The following is a 17915-nucleotide window of genomic DNA, read 5'->3' as shown; positions in this document are numbered from 1 at the left end:
CTTTCCCTCGATCCTGACTACTCTCCCAGTTCCTGCTGCTGAAAAACATCCCCACAGCATTATGCTGCCACCCCCATGCTTCACTGAAGGGATGGTATTGGCCAGGTGATGAGCAGGGCCTAGTTTCCTCCAGACACAACGCTTGGCATTCAGGCCAAAGAGTTAAATCTTTGTTTCATCAGCATCTCATCTTCACATTGACTGGTCTGAGGAAGCTGCCTTTTAACACTTTGTGAACTGTGGGACCTTATATAGACCGGTGTGTACTTTTCCAAATCATGTCCGATCTACTGAATCTACAAGAGGTGGACTCCAATCAAGTTGTAGAAACATCTCAAGGAGGATCATGGGATACCGGATACACCTGAGCTCAATTTTGAGTTTCACGGCGAAGGCTGTGAACACGTATGTACATGGAAATCGTTTTTTATTTTTACTAACTTGCAAAAACTTTCTAAAAAACTTTTTTTCAATTTGTCATTATGGGATATTCTTTGTAGAATTTTGTTGACAAAAATGAATTTGATTCATTTTGGAATAAGGCTGTAACATGACAAAATCTGGAAAAAGTGAAGCGCTGTGAATACTTTCCGGTTGCACTGTATACATTCATTAGGTAATATTTAACAGGGTAATAATATTACACATACAACACAAATGGTAAAACTATTCAATCAGTCAATAAAAAAGGTTTCGTTTATCTCTGATTCATCAAGTTATGAAACATTTCCTCCTCGTGTCCTCAGGCAAAGGAAAAACAGTCTCAGTGTTTTTTATTCTCACCACATGAGGGCAACACCTCCTCGAGGATCCACGTCCTCCTCCTTCTCTCCTCCTCCTTCTCTCCTCCTCCTTCTCTCCTCCTCTCATCAACCTGAACCTCAGCAGCTCTTCCTGTGTTGCACTCATCCATCACATCGGAGCAGATCCTTTAAACAGTTCACTGGACGTTCACCGCTGGAGCTCCACCACCTCCAAGGGAAACTTCTATTTCTAGAGCTGCTCTGAACCTGAACTACTGAGAATCTGCCTTAAAGAACCAGCATGCACTTTGTTTTCTCAGGTTCAACATCTGGTTCATCCAGTTACAGGAGGATTCACTTGAGCTGTCGCTGCTCAAATGCAAATAAAAACTTCAAAAACATCCCAAAAATACTTTTAGCATTTTGGCAAACCAAGCTGCTGAGGATTATTACAACAGTGAACTCAGCAGAGAGGTCATTGGGAGATCCCTGCCCCCCCTCAGGACTAGTTCTCCACAAGAACCAGGAAATCACACAACTGTTCTCCCACTCCTCTCCTCTAGTAGGTGCTACAGGGCCTGACAGGGGCTGACAGGAGCGTCTCAAGAGACTCCAGGGGCCCCGGGGCAACCCCTGCCTCCTCCATGTTAATGTGTGGGACATGGACCAACCTAAAAAGCCAAAGTACAGGTTGAATAACTTTTTTCTCAAAGATGATTTCTGACATGTTAGTTTTTGTCATACTGATGTTTGCTCAAGTTTTAATTTTTCCTGGAAGTTTGGCTTTACATTCTTTAAATCATTTCTACAGCTGAGACTGACTCGTGATTGGTCGAGTGCGTGTATCGACGGGACCTCTGCTCCGCCCCCTAATCGCCATGTGCAGAGTTTGTATAGGCGTCGTCCATCTTTGACTGTGGCGCCTACACATGAATAGAAGTAGAGTTTGAGTAAGTATCTGTCTATCTGTGTATATTGGATTGATATTGTATGTTTATCTGTAAATTGTGTGTTCTAGTAGAGCTTCACCATCATTTAGAACCAGATTCCTCACTTGGCCAAATAAACCTGATTCTGATATCGGATGGAGACGAAAGCATCTAGCCTACGTCTGGAAGTGAATCCTGTTCCTCTCGTTCCCTCCATTCTGCCAAAGCCAACACCATTCACACCCAAAGATGTTTTGAAAACAGAGCGTATGGATCCGACCCCACGTTCAAGTGTGGAAGAGGAAACTCGACTTTTCCAAAACAACCTCGTATATACGTCTGCACATACGCCAACTTTCTGTCACCTCCAACTTTCTTTGTTTTGGTTTGTTCCGACCTATCGCGTAATAGGCTGCAGATGTTGCGACCGACATGTGCTATTTGTCAGATGACTGTGATTTGAAATATGAAATATCAAAACAGGGCTTTAATCAAAGTCTCAAAGCGGCAGCGCAGGAATCGCTGTTCACCTGGTGAACGAAGAGTTTAGGAGAAGCAGGAGAGTCACGTTTTTATTCAGTTATCTCACAGAAATACACCAGGATGACTGTAAAATATGAGGTTAGCTGGAGGGGATGGTAAAGAAAAGATTTAGAAACAAAGCTGATATGTACATTTTAGATGCTATTTTCTAATTGTGGGTTTCAACTCATACTTACACTGACGATAATCTGCACACACACACACACACGTCCCCATAATGTGACAGATTTATGTCCTCACAACATGACTAATACCTGGACCACACACACATACACACACACAAACATAAACCCATACACCCATACACACACACACACACACACACACATGCACACACACACACACACACACACACACACACACACACACAGATAGATAAAGGCCCTCATTACAAAAAATACAACACACTCATACAGAAGTTTCCTCTCCTCTCACACCTCCTCTCTCTTGGACCCATTCACACACACACACACACACACAGACACAGACACAGACACAGACACACACACACACACACACACACACACACACACACACTCACACACACACACACACACACACACACACACACACAAAGACATGAAGAGACATTCAGATCCACAGTCAATTCAGAGTCTGGGATCAAGCAAACCTCAATATGCGTGACTTTGGACTGTGGAGGAACCCGGAGGAAACCCACGCAAACTGAAAGACCCCAGGAAGAAAGACCCCGGTCGGGACTTTGAGCCACAAATGTTCCTGCCTACCAGTGACAGTGGTTAACCGCCTCTCCACCGTGCCGCCCTCCTTTATATCTGATTTACTGAATTCATAGGACAGCTTGCATTGTGTTCCACATCCTGCTGACATCTGAAGTCTCTTCCTTCTGTTCACAATACATTTCATTTTATTCTGTACTGATTGAAATATTTAGTGCCTAAATACAGATGTTACAGATATAACAAGATATAAGATATACTGTGATCTGAACAAGGGGTTAAAAGTCAATCAAATAATCGTCCACAGGTTAATCTCCTTAGTGTTTTTTTGTATTGTGTTCAAACACAAGAGGAAGAAGTTGTTTGAAGGTCAAACCCTGCACACTCTCTCTCTCTCTCACCTGATTTCAGAAAATCCCTAAATCTGCTGGATCCACCATGAGGGAAACTCAATGATCCGACACTTTGTTGGAAGCAAACTGAAACCTTCACGGTCCTGGACGTAAATCTGCAGGATAATAATCATAAGCAACAGCAAAACTAAATGGCAACATTCCTGAATATAGGTTCTAATCTAATCATGTCATTTTGGGATTTAGTGACGATGGTGGTGACAGGTTCGTCAAGTCTTGTTTTGGGCTTTGAACCCTTGCGTCATCCCGGGCTGGTTGCACTTTTTCTTTTTCCCCTCCCCAACCCGACTGTAACATCTTGAGATCCGTCCAGGACCCAGGGCCTGCCCACCCGACCCCAGGAGGACGACAGGGAGAGTGAAACCGGCCCCCAGTACGACAGTGGTGAGAACCAGTGGAGGAAAGGGAAGATAGAGGGAGAGGGGGGGTAGAGACGTGAGAAGAGGAGGGGGTATAGGAGGAGGAATAAGGAGCTGGACTGAGGGCCGGAGAGAGAGAGAGAGCGAGAGAGAGAGAGAGAGAGAGAGAGAGAGTGTTTATTTAAGTTTTTCGTCTCCTGACTCAGACAGAGAGCAGACTGCCGAGGATAATGAGAAACAGATCTGCGGTGGAGGAGAGAAGGAGGGAGGGGAGAGTGAAGAAGAAGAAGAAGAAGAAGGAGGGACGAGAGGAAGGAGGAGTGGGGTAAAGGGAGAAAGAGAAAAAAAGGGAAAGAGGAGAAGAAGAGGGGGGGGGGAGGCGAGGAAACAGTGACAGCCAAAAAAAGAGGAGGAGGAGGAGGAGGAGGAGGAGGAGGGGGGGGGGTGATGTGTTCAATCGCCACAGGAAATAGACCCTCTTATGTGACAGTTAACATCACAGGCCCGGCGGCGGCCATGGAAGGGTCCAGGGGACAGGGGGGCCGCCGGCCATGAGACCTCCTGCTCATGAGTGGAATAATAATCACAAAGTTTTAAGGGGGGGGGTGAGAATGTCTGATAGTGAGAATGAAATGAGAACAAATGAGATTCACGCCGGGAAACAACAGGAACATGATGCAGAATAAAGTGAAATGTGTAATTTTAGTTTGCAGGAGTTCTGGAGCTTTAAGCAAATGTGAAGTTTACTCGAAGTGAAACCTCCAGAGTGAGTGAGTGAGGAGGGGGCAGAGGAGAGAGAGAGAGAGGGAGAGAGAGGGAGAGGGAGAGGAGGGGATGAAGAGGGTGGGTGGGGGGGCTTCCTGACTGACAGGCGTAAGATCCTATGGGAGATGAGTAACGGACCAACTGGAGCTGGGAAACCCACCCAAAGGCAATTAAGGGTAAAGGACGAGAAAAATATTTGATCAACTTTTTTTTTCTTCTTCCCCTGCTTTTGGAAGAGGAGGAGAAGGGAGAAGTTGTGTGGAGAGATGACGATGGAGAAAGAAGAGAAGAAGCAAGGGAACAGGATCTGCTCAGAGATGTGAACCTGGGAAAAGAGGAGCTGGGTTTTTTTTTTGGTGGAACTGCAAAGAAGGAATCAAGTCTGAGGAGAGAGAGAAAAGTTTGAAAGAGTGAAGGAGAAGTTCTCATCGTGTGGAAGAAGAAGCGTGGATCAGTTTCTTCCAAGGAGACGGATCTTTGCGCAATGACGCGCACATAGGGACCAGGTCTTTGGAGAGTTCGCTCCTTTACGCGCAGACGCTTTAAATAAAAGACAAAGTTTGATAAAAGACAGATAAGATCCAGTCCCTGTCCCCCGGGTCCTGGTGCTTCTGCTGCCGGGAGGCGATGGGGGCCGCGCCGGGCTCCGGATGGGAGGAAGGAGAGTTCGAGTTCAAGCTGGTGTTCGAGGAGGATCCTCCGCCGAGGCAGAGAGAGGGGCCGGCGGGTCCGGTGCGTCCAGCCGAGCCGGAGAGCTCCGGGCCCGGGGAGGAGGAGGAGGAGGGCCCGCTGCTGCGCCTGGAGCCCGGGAACAGCAGCCTGGGTTAGACTCAACTCCAGAGACTGTGTGTGTGTGTGTGTGTGTGTGTGTGTGTGTGTGTGTGTGTGTGTGTGTGTGTGCGTGTGCGTGTGCGTGTGCGTGTGCGTGTGCGTGTGCGTGTGCGTGTGTGTGTGTGTGTGTCTGTGTGTGTGCGTGTGAATGGGTCAAAGAGAGAGGAGGTGTGAGAGGAGAGGAAACTTCTGTATGAGTGTGTTGTATTTGGTGTAATAAGGGCCTTTATATCTGATTGTGTGTGTGTGTGTGTGTGTGTGTGTGTGTGTGTGTGTGTGTGTGTGTGTGTGTGTGTGTGTGTGAGAATGGGTCCAAGAGAGAGGATGTGTGAGAGGAGAGGAAACTTCTATGAGTGTCATGTATTTGTTGTAATGAGGGCCTTTATCTACCTGTGTGTGTGTGTGTGTGCATGTGTGTGTGTGTGTGTGTGTTTGTGTTTGTGTGTTTGTGTGTGTGCATGTTTGTGTGTGTGTGGTCCAGGTATTAGTCATGTTGTGAGGACATAAATCTGTCACATTATGGGGACTTGTCTTTCTCTATGGAGACAAAACCACATGCTCGTAACGTAAATCAATGTCCGTATCAATAATAAGGTGAAGACATGTTTCCAGGTTAGGTTAAGTTTAGATTTAGGCCAAGGTTAGTTTATGGAAAGGTTAAAGCTTAATAAGTTAAAGTTAAAATTAAAGTTAAAGTTAAAGTTAAAGTTAAAGTTAAGGTTAAGGTCAAGGTTAAGGTTAAGGTTTAGTTTAGGTTTAAGTGTAGGTTAAGGTGAGGTTAAGGTTAAGTTTCAGTTAATGCTGGAGTAAGTCTCTAGGAAATCAATGAAATGTGTGAGTGAGTGTGTGTGTGTGTGCGTGTGTGTGTGTGTGTGTGTGTGTGTGTGTTTGTGTGTGTCTTGGAACTTGCATGCAATGTGTCTGTGCCTCTTGATTCTGTAAGAATGCGAGCACAAGTATATTTTTATTGTGTGTTTGTTTTGTGTGTGGTATGCATCTTACCGTGTGCATATTCTCTATTGCCTATTAGTGCATGTGTGTGTGTGTGTGTATATGCGGCCCCAGACTCAATGTGTTTCCAATCAGCTGTGCGTGTGAGTAGAGTTAACAGCTGCCATCTGGGTAGGAACCTCAACCTCTGTGTACTGTGTGTACTGAACGTGCACCGCATACTCTCAACCTCCATCTCCCAATATGTTTCACTACACACACACATGCGGACACACACACACACACACACACACACACACACACACACACACACACACACACACTCACTACACACACGCACGCACACACAGACACACACCTCCTGTCCTCACATCCACTCTCTCGTGTGTTTCCCACCCACACTGGCACAAAGTTATATCACCACACCCAAGGCATGCAACACAACTGCAGGAGACACGAGATCATTTCTTCACTCGAAGTGATTCAGTGATTAATTTGTATTTGTTCAGATTGTAAATCTTCTCAGAAGTGAGTTTCTGTCTCGTTGCATCTCACTCGAATCTTTCACACCACACCTGACCTCTAGAGTCACGTCCCCCGGCCTCGATTCTCCATTTCTATTCATATTAGATTAGATTAGATTTGATTCAACTTTATTGTCATTGCACAGTACAAGCACTTATACAACGAAATGCAGTTTAGTATCTAACCAGAAGTGCAAAAAAAGTCAGTAAAAGTGCCACGAAGAAATTCTAAAGTAAAGTCATATTGATTTGACAACTTTAATCATTGGCTGCAATTAAAACTGTAACTTTAAGATGCATGAAAGGATCAAAATTTAGGGTTTTGCAATAATCACACTTTTCATTCATGATGCTGAAATCCCAAAACAGTGAATCTACTAATACAACTTTTCTACTTTTAATATAAAGTCTGTCAATCTTCCTGACTAGAAATAATTGAAAGTTTATCTCGGCAACATGAGGTCAGAGACAAAAACAAATTGGCAACTTAACGAATGTAATTTATTGCAGAAACAACAGACTTTTAAAACAACCATGACAAAAACAAAATGTGTTTCATGTCGTGGTTCATACGACAGTCGGCTTTATAAGGTCCAAGAAAAATGTAATAGTTAATGACAGAGAAATGAAAACGAGGCAAAGATTAAAGGAAGATCTGAGAGATCAGCAGAAATTGTTTTTTTAAATCACAATAATTTAATTATCTCTCAAGATTTCTTGCATCTATTTTCTGTGAGAGACTCAACTCCGGACATTGAATAATAATAATAGTCTGTTAGTCGCTCGACATGGTAGAAACAAAAGGTCAAAGATTAATTTAATCGTAAAATAAGATTTTGTCATTCATCCATTTGTGACTGAAGCACTTCTCTGAATTATATAAACAGTATAAACATACGTCTTAAACACAAGTCTCCTCTCTCGAGTGGACGAGGCTGCTCTCAGGAAAGTGACAAGATAATGTGTTTGTATCTGTCAATCCTGTGCCGCTCTTTGATTTTAAATAATATTTAAATGATAATTTCAGAAACTGTTAGAAGAGGAGACAAGGAGGTAAAATGAGCAAATGATTCATAAGAACAAAGATGCAAGATCTGAGCAGTTGTGTTTCGCAGAATTATGTATTTTCTTGATTTTCTAGCCTTTTTAATCATCACAAACTTCATAACTTGATCCATTGGGAGTTCCCTAATGTCCAAGTTAATTTAATTCCATCACAGCAATCACCATCTACATTTTGAAAACTTTGAGGCCCAACAGTCCTCTTATGAATCCACATTTAAATTCACCAGAACCAGATTTTTCTTTGGATCTGCACCAAACTACAAACACTCATTAATATCAGTCCCATAAACATGCCTGATTACTATTTATTTTATTAATCAGGATCCATAAATGATTCTCTGAAAAATCAAGTGAAATTTTGAAATATGAACCAAATTCTTTGGACGTCCATTTAGTTGTTTTTGTGTCATCTTGGTCACAAACAAACAAACAGACAACAAACAAATGGACGGGGTGAAAACATAACCTCCTTGGCGCAGGCATTTTGACCAGTCTTTATATTTATGTATAATATATTTGTGCAAATCAAACAGCAACAAAACTCCTCATTTATAAGAATTATATTTAACGTTGTAATTGAGGCTTCCCACTCAAATATAACGATGATTGTGTTGAATCATTTTCAGGTGAGTTGTGCTGCTCTGTCTACAGACATATAGATGTTTGTATTTACAGTTTTTGGGTCTGAACAAAGCTTTTTGGTTTTAGACTGTCACATGCTATTTAATTGAGTTAATCGTAGCCAGCAGCAGAGTTAATAGTTATTTATAGGATCTGACAGCCACCAAACAAACTGCAGATCTCTGATCAATCTTTACCACGTGTACATAAGAGGCACTCGTCAGTTTCATTACAGTATCCATGTGTCCAATTGGGGGTTTGTTGGTGTTATATAGATTATCTCACAATGGTTCAGATTCATTTGACCTCCCTCTGTGGGGGGGGGTTGGCAATCACTCATCTGTTTTTTAGTGAGGTTCAGCTCAGGACACGTAATAAAATATTAACGCGAACTCGATTTGTCCGACTTGAGATCAGCTTTTATTGGGTTCACTTAGTGTTTGGGTAACTTTTCTCTTGGCTCGTAAACTTCTACGCTGGTCAGAACACAATCATGTAAATCTTTGTTTTCAAGCGAGCAGTCGTCCACCAGCCGAGGAGTTGCCTCAGCGCTGCAGCTTTAATCACTTGGAAATATTTTGTTTTGCCAGGAAACATTTGAAGAGAGTTTTCACCCTGAGTCTTAGTTTGTTGGCGTTTGCTGTTGTGTGTCCGTGTTGCCCAAAAAGTTGCCTGTATGGCCGGTTGCCATGGCAACAATGGCGGTTTGGAGCCACGCTCATTAGGAGAGTAACTACCATTTGGATGCGTGCGGAGGGCGCCCGCTCCACGCTGGGGAAGCGTGCTGGTGAAGCCTGTGGTCGTGTTCCCGCTGGTTGTTTGTTTAGTTTGGTTTGATTTCTTCATCAATGCCAGAACCAGCGGCCGAGTTTGGTTTTGTGACTCTTAGCGACATAAGATTTGAATCATTGAGGCAAAAGTTAACTTCATGTTTTGTTCAGAATTCAAAGTTCAAACTCTCTGAGGTGCATTCAGGGAATTGTTGACATATGAGTGGAAGTCTATGGAATATAAAGTTAAACATTAAGGTGAGTCTAATTTGTTTTATACCAAAATGATAAATTTAAGTAAACATCTAATCATCACTTTTATTATTTCTGAGCAGATTTTAAGTAAGTTTAAGTTTCAATATTTTAACCTCAGACAACAGAATAATCTCGTAGGGAAATCAAATTTGATGTTTAAACCATGTAGGCGTTGCTCATTCACAAGTTGGGTGAGTTTCGTATGGACTAAAACTTTATATGTATACATTTAAATTATCGTATTATTTATTATCGTCAAACAATTCCTAATAGTCTGAATTTAGAGGTAAAATAAAACTAATACACCGAAATAAAGTAACGTAAACCTTATACCAAACTATGGGAGAATCATATGCTGTGAAAATGTGAAAGATCCTCTCTGGACCCTCAGGTGTAGTTTGTCCCCTCTGGGCTACTGTAGAAACATGGTGGTGCATCATGGAGGACTCTGTTAAAGAGGACGTGCTCCACATGTAGATGTAAAGGGACAATGCATCTTAGTTTATGTGATTATAGATGAATGAAACATCTTGTATTTCACTTCTGATGATATATCCTAGTAAATTCTTCACACTGGTCCTTTAATATTCACATCATTCAAAATATGGCACATAACTTCCCTCAAAGACTCAATCTTGTTCTTGTATGGATCAATCAAATCAGCTACGGTTTGACTTTTCCGCTGTGGGCTACTGTAGAAACTCAGTAACTAGGCAACAAAAACACAAACCTTTGTTTTTGGCGATTATATATAAATCTAATGAGAAGGTGCTGTAATAGGCCAACTGACCTCTGGAGAGAACCAGGCTCAGGGTTTCCCCTCAGTTCCAGGATCCGGCTTCATATTTACAGTCTGCGAGCGATAATCTGACGTCTAACAGGAAAGCAAATACGCAGATTTACCCCAAGAAGTCAAAACTATTCAAATACTTTTATATTAAAAGATCATTATTTGACTGAAAGACGCAAGCCGTTCACTTCCTGTGAAAAAGCTCCAGTTGCATGTCTCCTCCACATGGAAACAATTACACTGCAGTGAATCAAGGAAAATGAAAACGTTGATGATCGAGAAATGAGTCTTTACTTACCGCAAATTGTGTTTACAATATTTTTGATGGACATCTAATGAGCCTCTGTCAGTGCCAGATATAAAAGAGCAGTAGAGTTAAAGAAACGTCATGGTGCGGTTCTGGAAAAAGATCAGTGTGAGGTCACATGACCCCAGAATCCCTCGTGATATAAAACAAAAGTGTGTTTGAACAATGAGGGAAAAAGATTTGTGGAGGTTTTTTTTTTTGTTCAGTAATGCAGCCAGAAAATAAATTGTTCCCACGTGGAAGTAAAGGTGAATATTAGGGAAATGAACATAAGCAGCAATTGATTGTAGGAATTATTTCGGCTGTTTTTCGTCCAAATTGCGTAAATCATATTTTCATGTCTGCGTCACGTTTTCCTCAAATTGAATCTGCGTATTGTTTGTTCTTTCAGTTACAGACAACCACTTGGCTGCCACTCACACCGCTCACTCCATCAGCATCCCCAGCTCGCCGCCCTCAGCCAGTCAGCGGGCCGGGATGCACTCGCCCCCCCCACGCCGGGCCGCGGTCCGAGACTTCAGCGGGACCTACGAGAGCCTGCCAGCTCGCTCGGTGCAGGTGAGACCCCCTGGTCACGTGTTGGTTTATTACACTCAGATGGTTTGAGCGGGAAAAACAAAGAGAGGTTATGGATTATTCTGCATATTTTGCACATTTTGCATCATTAACTGCAAACAATGAGGGTTAGGGTTATCTCTAACATCACTCATAACTGATCATAGCTGCTCTGCACCGATGCATCGCTCACAACTCGAGATTTACTTGATTTAGAACGAAGTTAAATCTACTTCTCTGAGGAGAAACTGAGACTTTGATCAGTTTCAGAGACGTCACTCGTACAAACAAACAAAACCTCCTTGTTGGAAGTGATTACTTGATTATGAAACATTTGAGAGAAGCAGCTAAGAGAGTAAAGCATCCCTCTCGTCCTGGGTTCAGAATCAGAATCAGAATCAGAATCAGAATTCTTTTAATTGCCAAGTATATATTCACATACAGGCAATTGCTTTGGTGTGGTTGGTGCACATAAATAACAATCAGATATTAAACAACTATATATATATATAAATATAAATATCTATAAAACAATATAAAACGAAACAATATATACAGTGAGAGAGTTATGGGCACGTACAATGCTAAGGTGCAGAGATTTTCTGGAATAGGCGGTGAGCGTTAATATTCATTTACAAGGAAAACAGCTGTGTGTGTGTGTGTGTGTTGTTGTGTGTGTAAAAGTAACTCTGGTGACTTGTCAACTGAGGTGAAACTAAGTTAACCTCTTAGTAAACTGAACAGTTGCATATATTGGAAATATTTGAAATTGCCACTGTACATAAAAACAAAACAACAATATATTCAGGTGTCGGAGTCTCGTGTGGTCGAGTGTCCGAGCATCCAGATCACCACCATCTCCCCCGAAGACGACCCAGCACCGACCATCTCCAGCTACTGGGACATGGGCGGTGGAGGAGGTGGGTGGGACCGCGAGCGCCTCTACCTCCCCCTGCTGGACCCCTTCAGCTACCGGGACAGATGCCCCGGCTCCCTCAGCCCCAGCCCGGCCTCCAGCCCCTCCTCCCGAGGCTGGCTCAGCCCCGCCTCCAGCTGCGACTCCCTGCTGGTGGAGGAGGAGGAGCTCAACGAGGCCGCCGTCAATTTCGGGCTCTCGCCGTCATCCAGGCCAACTTCCCCCGGGGGTAAAAAGCGCCGAAACTCCCCTCTGGCCTCGCCATGCACCTCGCGGAGGGGCAGTTACTCAGAGGAACTGCAGGGGTTCAACCTGGAGGGCGGAGACTCACACCTCAACTCACAAGCTCCGCCCAGCAGCTGCGAGCTCAGCATCCCTCAGAAAACCAGGAAGACGTCGTTGGAACAGGTGAAGATGCTAGTTTGGTTCTGTGATCAAATATGAATCGTGAAATCGTGAATCATCGTTATGAACTTTTTGATTTTGATGCGGTGGTGAACTTGACCTCTTGTCCTCCAGTTGTCTCCCAGGGAGGCGGAGCAGGAGCAGGCTCCAGGCCACGCCTCCCACTGCCCACTGCCCGAGAGCCAGCAGCCCAGGAGAGAGCCCCCTCCTCTGGGCATGGACTACCTCTCTGTGCCCCCTGCTCTGGCCTGGGGCCGGACCCGAGCCAGCAGCCACAGCCCCCTGTTCAGGTCAGGACACACACACACACACACAGACTCACACACACACACACACACACACACACACACACACACACACACACACACACACACACACACACACACACACTCACACACTCACACTCACACACACACACACTCACACACACACACACACACACACACACACACACACACACACACACACAGACTCACACACACACACACACACACACACACACACACACACACACACACTCACACACTTATTCACACAACATTAAAGTACCAAAAATGTAAAGCAATGACTTGGAAGTCTGATTCCCCGACTCTCATAGACTGATGGTCTGTGGAAATGAACAGTTGTATTCCTCTTGAAAAGATGACATATAGTCTCAGAAAGAAATATAAGTTATTTTTGAAAATCTGGCAGCCTTATCTGGAGAACATGGATACACCACCAACGGAACCATAGGACTGTAACTATTTGGAGCTCTGAATTACATTATTTACTGTGTCATTGCGGTATTTCTCTGTGTTGTGTCATCCTATGCACCAACTTTTTTTGTTTTTTGTTTACTCTTTGGGTGGGGGGAATTATTTACTTTATTTATTTAATTAGTTTTATTTCATCTATGTGTGTATTTTTTTAATTTTTTAAATTTTGTTTTGTAATTTTCTGTAATGTTTAATGTAGAGTGTTCTGTATGCTCTGTATGTTCTCTCACACTGTGAAAATATTTGGAAAAATAAAATATTCTAAAAAAACAAAAAAATTAAAGTACAAATTTAACAGTATATATAAACCCTAGGGTCACAGTCTCTCTGGATTTTCCAGGTCTAACGCTCTGCCTCCGCTGGACTGGCCGCTGCCGTCCCAGTTCGACCAGTACGAGCTGCGTATCGAGGTGCAGCCGCGGCCTCACCACAGAGCGCACTACGAGACGGAGGGCAGCCGGGGGGCCGTCAAGGCCACGCCCTCAGGACATCCTGTCGTCAAGGTGAGGCACAAGTCAACGTAGCTCCTAAGAGATGTAATCACAGTGAAGACAGAGATTTGTCCCAACAAACCAGAGAATATAAATAAAGATGGATGAGACCTCTCGTGAGTGAATCTCAGCTGTCAATCGTGACCTTTGACCCTGTTTTTAAAGCAATAATTACAACCAAAAGTCTTGAATAATTGAACACTTGTAAGTACATCAGTGATAAGAACAACCTTAAATGCAGAGGTGTAAAAAGTACTGAAATATTGTACTCAAGTAAAAGTACCTTTACTTTGATGAAATTTTACTTAAGTACAAGTAAAAGTACCCAGCTAAAAATCTACTCAAGTAAAAGTAAAAAGTAGTTCATTTAAAATGTACTTTAAGTAAAAGTTACTTAGTTACTTCCAACAACTTGATGGGACCGCTCCTTTTCAGTGAGAAAAAGGTGCAATACTTCGGTTAAAATCTACTTAAGTAAAGGTAAAATTACCCATTTCAAAAACTACTCAAAAAATTACAAAGTACACGAAAAAACTACTCAATTACAGTAACGTGAGTAAATGTAATTCGTTACTTTACACCCCTGCTTAAATGAAAGAAACTATAATCGTTGAATTCGCTAAACGTGTTCTTTGACTCTTTAGTCCAAATGCTCTGGCTTCACTTTTGGGAGCTGTCATGTCGTCCATCTTTATTTCTCATAATAATTAATTAATTAATTAATTAATTAATTAATGGAGCAAAGTGTGAGGTCACAGGTTGTGTTCACCTCTCGCTCTGCGTCTCTCTCTCTCTCCACAGCTGTGTGGATACACTGAGAGGAAACCGCTCTCTCTTCAGGTCTTCGTCGGAACAGCGGACGACAGATCCATCAGGCCGCATCCTTTCTATCAGATCCACAGGTACCGAGTCTCTCACCAGCAGATCACTGTGTGTTTAAAAACAAGCTGTCACTGGAGCTGTCCTGTTGAGTCTGAGCTGTGTCTCTGTGCAGGGTCACGGGGAAGATGGTGGGCACTGCCAGTCATGAGAGCGTTCAGGCCGGGACCAAAGTGCTGGACATCCCCCTGAACCCCGAGAACAACATGACCGCACTGTGAGTAGAGACACACGGAGTCTAGTGTGTTACCTCCTCATGACCACGAGACGAGATATTCAGATTTAAACAGGTTATTCAGCTTTAGTCTCTGATTTCAAGGCTCTTTTGACGTCTGCTTTATATATTTGAGGAGGAGGCTCCTTAAATAATGACACTACCCAACAAATGCTAAGCCAAATACAATATTGAGGTACTTGTAGTTTATTTATTTCCATTATATGCTACGATATACTTTATATTGCAACACCACAACATTTTAAAAGAAAACAATATACTTTTTACTTCTTTTATTTGACATTTTAACATTTTAGGATTTCACAAGATTCTACATAAGAGTAACGTATATTTGATGTGAGTATATCAAGTATTGGCGTAAATGTTTGTCGATATGTGCCACTATATATTTGACAGAATTAACATTGTAGAAAAGGTGTTTTACATAAATAAATGTGTTTAAGTTCTGTTTGTTTGGTGTGATTTAAAAAAATTGTTTGTGTTGTAGCATCGACTGTGCAGGGATCCTGAAGCTGAGGAACTCGGACATCGAGCTGAGGAAAGGGGAAACGGACGTCGGCAGGAAGAACACTCGTGTGCGTTTGGTGTTTCGCACCCACCTCCATCTAGCGCCCCCTGCAGCCCCGCCTGGACGGGTCCTGGCTCTGCAGGCGGCCTCGCTGCCCATCGAATGCTGTGAGTTGCTGGTCACACGTTTTTTGGGTCAAAGCTTCATACAACACTGAGAGATAATACATTGTAGAAATATCTAAGGCTCCTGATTGCATCTGTAGAAGCTTCTTTGGTTCCTCATGTCACTGCATGTCTCTGTAATATATAATGACTTTCAAAGGACACCAGGGATATGAATGTACCTTTTCTTTTGGGTGCATTATTTTTAGTCTTGTGTGTTTTCTGTTGATCAAATAATCAAGTCGAATAATTGTCTCTGCACACTTTGGCTTTAGATTGTGAGTATTTCTACTGGTTCTGATTTGCTGGTTCTCCCTCCCTCAGCCCAGCGCTCGGCCCAGGAGCTTCCGGTCATCGAGTCGGTCAGCATCACTTCCTGTTCCGTGGAGGGCGGAGAGGAACTTCTGCTGAGTGGCACCAACTTCCTGCCGATCTCCAGGGTCCTTTTCATGGAGAGAGGGACAGGTAAACGTCCACAGGGGGAGACTGGGAAATGTCTGTTGTGTAGTGGGAGAAAAAACTCTTATATAATATAACATTTGCAGGTAAAATCAGAGGCCTCTTTTAAAAACCAGCCACCAGTTAATTTCCCTCCACACAATTCAGTCTTTTACGCCCTTGGGATTTCAATCGTGTGTGTGTGTGTTTGTGTGTGTGTGTGTGTGTGTGTGTCTATGACCTCTATATGGACATAGCCTTCCTTGACAAGTTGACCAAATACCAGCCCGTTGTTGCTAAAAGGAGAGACCTAGGCTATACATGTAAACTGGTAGTATTGATATTAGGAAGTCTGGGGCATGTCCATAAACTTTCTGTCAGTGGACTACGACTGGCAGGACTTAGTAAGAGACGATCTAAACAACTAGCAAAGTTCTGCTCTGTTATAGGTAGTCTTGCTGTTTGGCGTAGGAGATGATATTGTACCCATGAGTCACTAAGCTGTATTCAACCCCTGAGAAATGTTTAAATCTTTTTTGTACAAATATGGTTGGTGGATTCAAATTAATTATTTAAATGTGTGTGTGTGTGTGTGTGCGTGTGTGTGTGCATCTACCTTCCACTTGACCTTAATTCTTCCTTCTTATCTATTAGATGGTAAGTTACAGTGGGAGGAGGAGGCTCATGTCGACCGTGACAACAGCAACGAGGTAATTTTCAATGTCACAACTTTTCCTCACCGATCAACTCAGTAGCATCCGATGAATGTAAATAATCGGTCACATGACCACGCCCCTTTTTGACCTCGTAGGGTTTGCTGTGCGTGAGAGTTCCCGCCTACAGCGACCTGTCCGTCAGCCGGCCCGTGTCCCTCAGTCTGTACGTGTCCAACGGGAAGAGGAAGAGAAGCAGCACTCACTGCTTCAAGTATCTCCCCAGTGAGTGTCCATCGCTCCCAGTAGAAACTCTGTCTGTACATATAAGTGTATTTCTGATTTTGTATTTTCCAAGTTCAGAATTGAGTATTGAACCTGAATATTGTAAATGTAATATGAACCCATTTTTATTCATTTGGTTTAAAAATCTGTTCTTCTCTGAAGACTAAATAACTAAAACCAACATTTTTTAGAGAAAACACACAATATTAACATACTACTTGAGTTCTTTATTAGCAGGAAGATGTATTAATATTCATCAGTATTATTATGAATGTGCAGTGATTGGTTTTTCTTGTCTTTCCCTGAAGTCCTGTTTAAGGAGGAGGAGCCTCTGCTGTCCCGGCCGTCGGCGCTGCCTCTGGACAGGGGGACGCTGTGTCCTCCCGAGGGTCCGCTCCGGATGGACAGGGGCTTCCACGTGAGGGGCGACCCCCTGGCTGAGGACCGAGGCCTGGGCTTCAACCTGCCCCCCTACCCTTCCACCTACTCTCCTCCCTGCCCCCCCATGAGCTACCACGAGGAGTACTGCTCCACGCCCGACGCCGGGGGGGAGGAGCCGGCCGGGTCCAGAGCCGGCCTCTCCGAGCGCCACCCCAGCTTTGAGAACCTGGAGCTGGGCTTCACCGAGCTCCTCCCTCCTCTGTACCCCCGCGGGCCGCAGCCCCCCTCCCCTTCTCCCTCCCCGTGGCTGGACTCACCCTACCTGTCCTCCTCACCCTCCCCCTCCCACTCCTCCTCCCTCAGCCCGTTCCCAGCCAGCAGTCCCATCTCCACCTCCCCTCTGCCTCCCATGTCCACCTCCCCTTACCCCCAGTACTCTGCTTATTCTCAGGAGGTGTGTCCCTCCCCTCCCTCCAACCCCAGTCCCTATCAGGACATGTTCCCAGCGCCCTACTCCCATTATGACGGCTGGGACCCCCAGGGAAGGGTGATGGGGATGGGACATGGGGGAGAGAGGGATGCCAAGATGCAAGACTGCCCCCTGGAGTTTAGCAGCTCGGTGTCGATGCACCACATTACCTTCGAAGAGGGTGAGTTACATTCATGGTTCTTTATGTTGAGGA

General features: G+C 43.9%; 1 protein-coding gene across 1 annotated transcript in view; it reads left to right on the top strand.

The window, feature by feature from the left end:
- Positions 1-5077: 5077 nt before the first annotated feature.
- The window catches only part of nfatc4 (nuclear factor of activated T cells 4), a 15570-nt gene continuing 2732 nt past the window's right edge, over positions 5078-17915 (top strand). The window contains exons 1-12 of the mRNA XM_061084200.1: positions 5078-5273; positions 10956-11122; positions 11928-12443; positions 12555-12730; positions 13539-13701; positions 14491-14591; positions 14684-14785; positions 15291-15478; positions 15800-15940; positions 16568-16623; positions 16725-16851; positions 17160-17882. Of these exons, the coding sequence (XP_060940183.1) occupies positions 5078-5273; positions 10956-11122; positions 11928-12443; positions 12555-12730; positions 13539-13701; positions 14491-14591; positions 14684-14785; positions 15291-15478; positions 15800-15940; positions 16568-16623; positions 16725-16851; positions 17160-17882 (2656 nt within the window). The remainder of the gene's footprint in view (positions 5274-10955; positions 11123-11927; positions 12444-12554; positions 12731-13538; positions 13702-14490; positions 14592-14683; positions 14786-15290; positions 15479-15799; positions 15941-16567; positions 16624-16724; positions 16852-17159; positions 17883-17915) is intronic.

This window comes from Limanda limanda, chromosome 13 (assembly GCF_963576545.1).
Source record: "Limanda limanda chromosome 13, fLimLim1.1, whole genome shotgun sequence".
NCBI classification, from domain to species: domain Eukaryota; kingdom Metazoa; phylum Chordata; class Actinopteri; order Pleuronectiformes; family Pleuronectidae; genus Limanda; species Limanda limanda.
The sequence above is the reverse complement of the archived record's forward strand: the minus strand, read 5'-3'. Positions and strand labels throughout refer to the sequence as shown.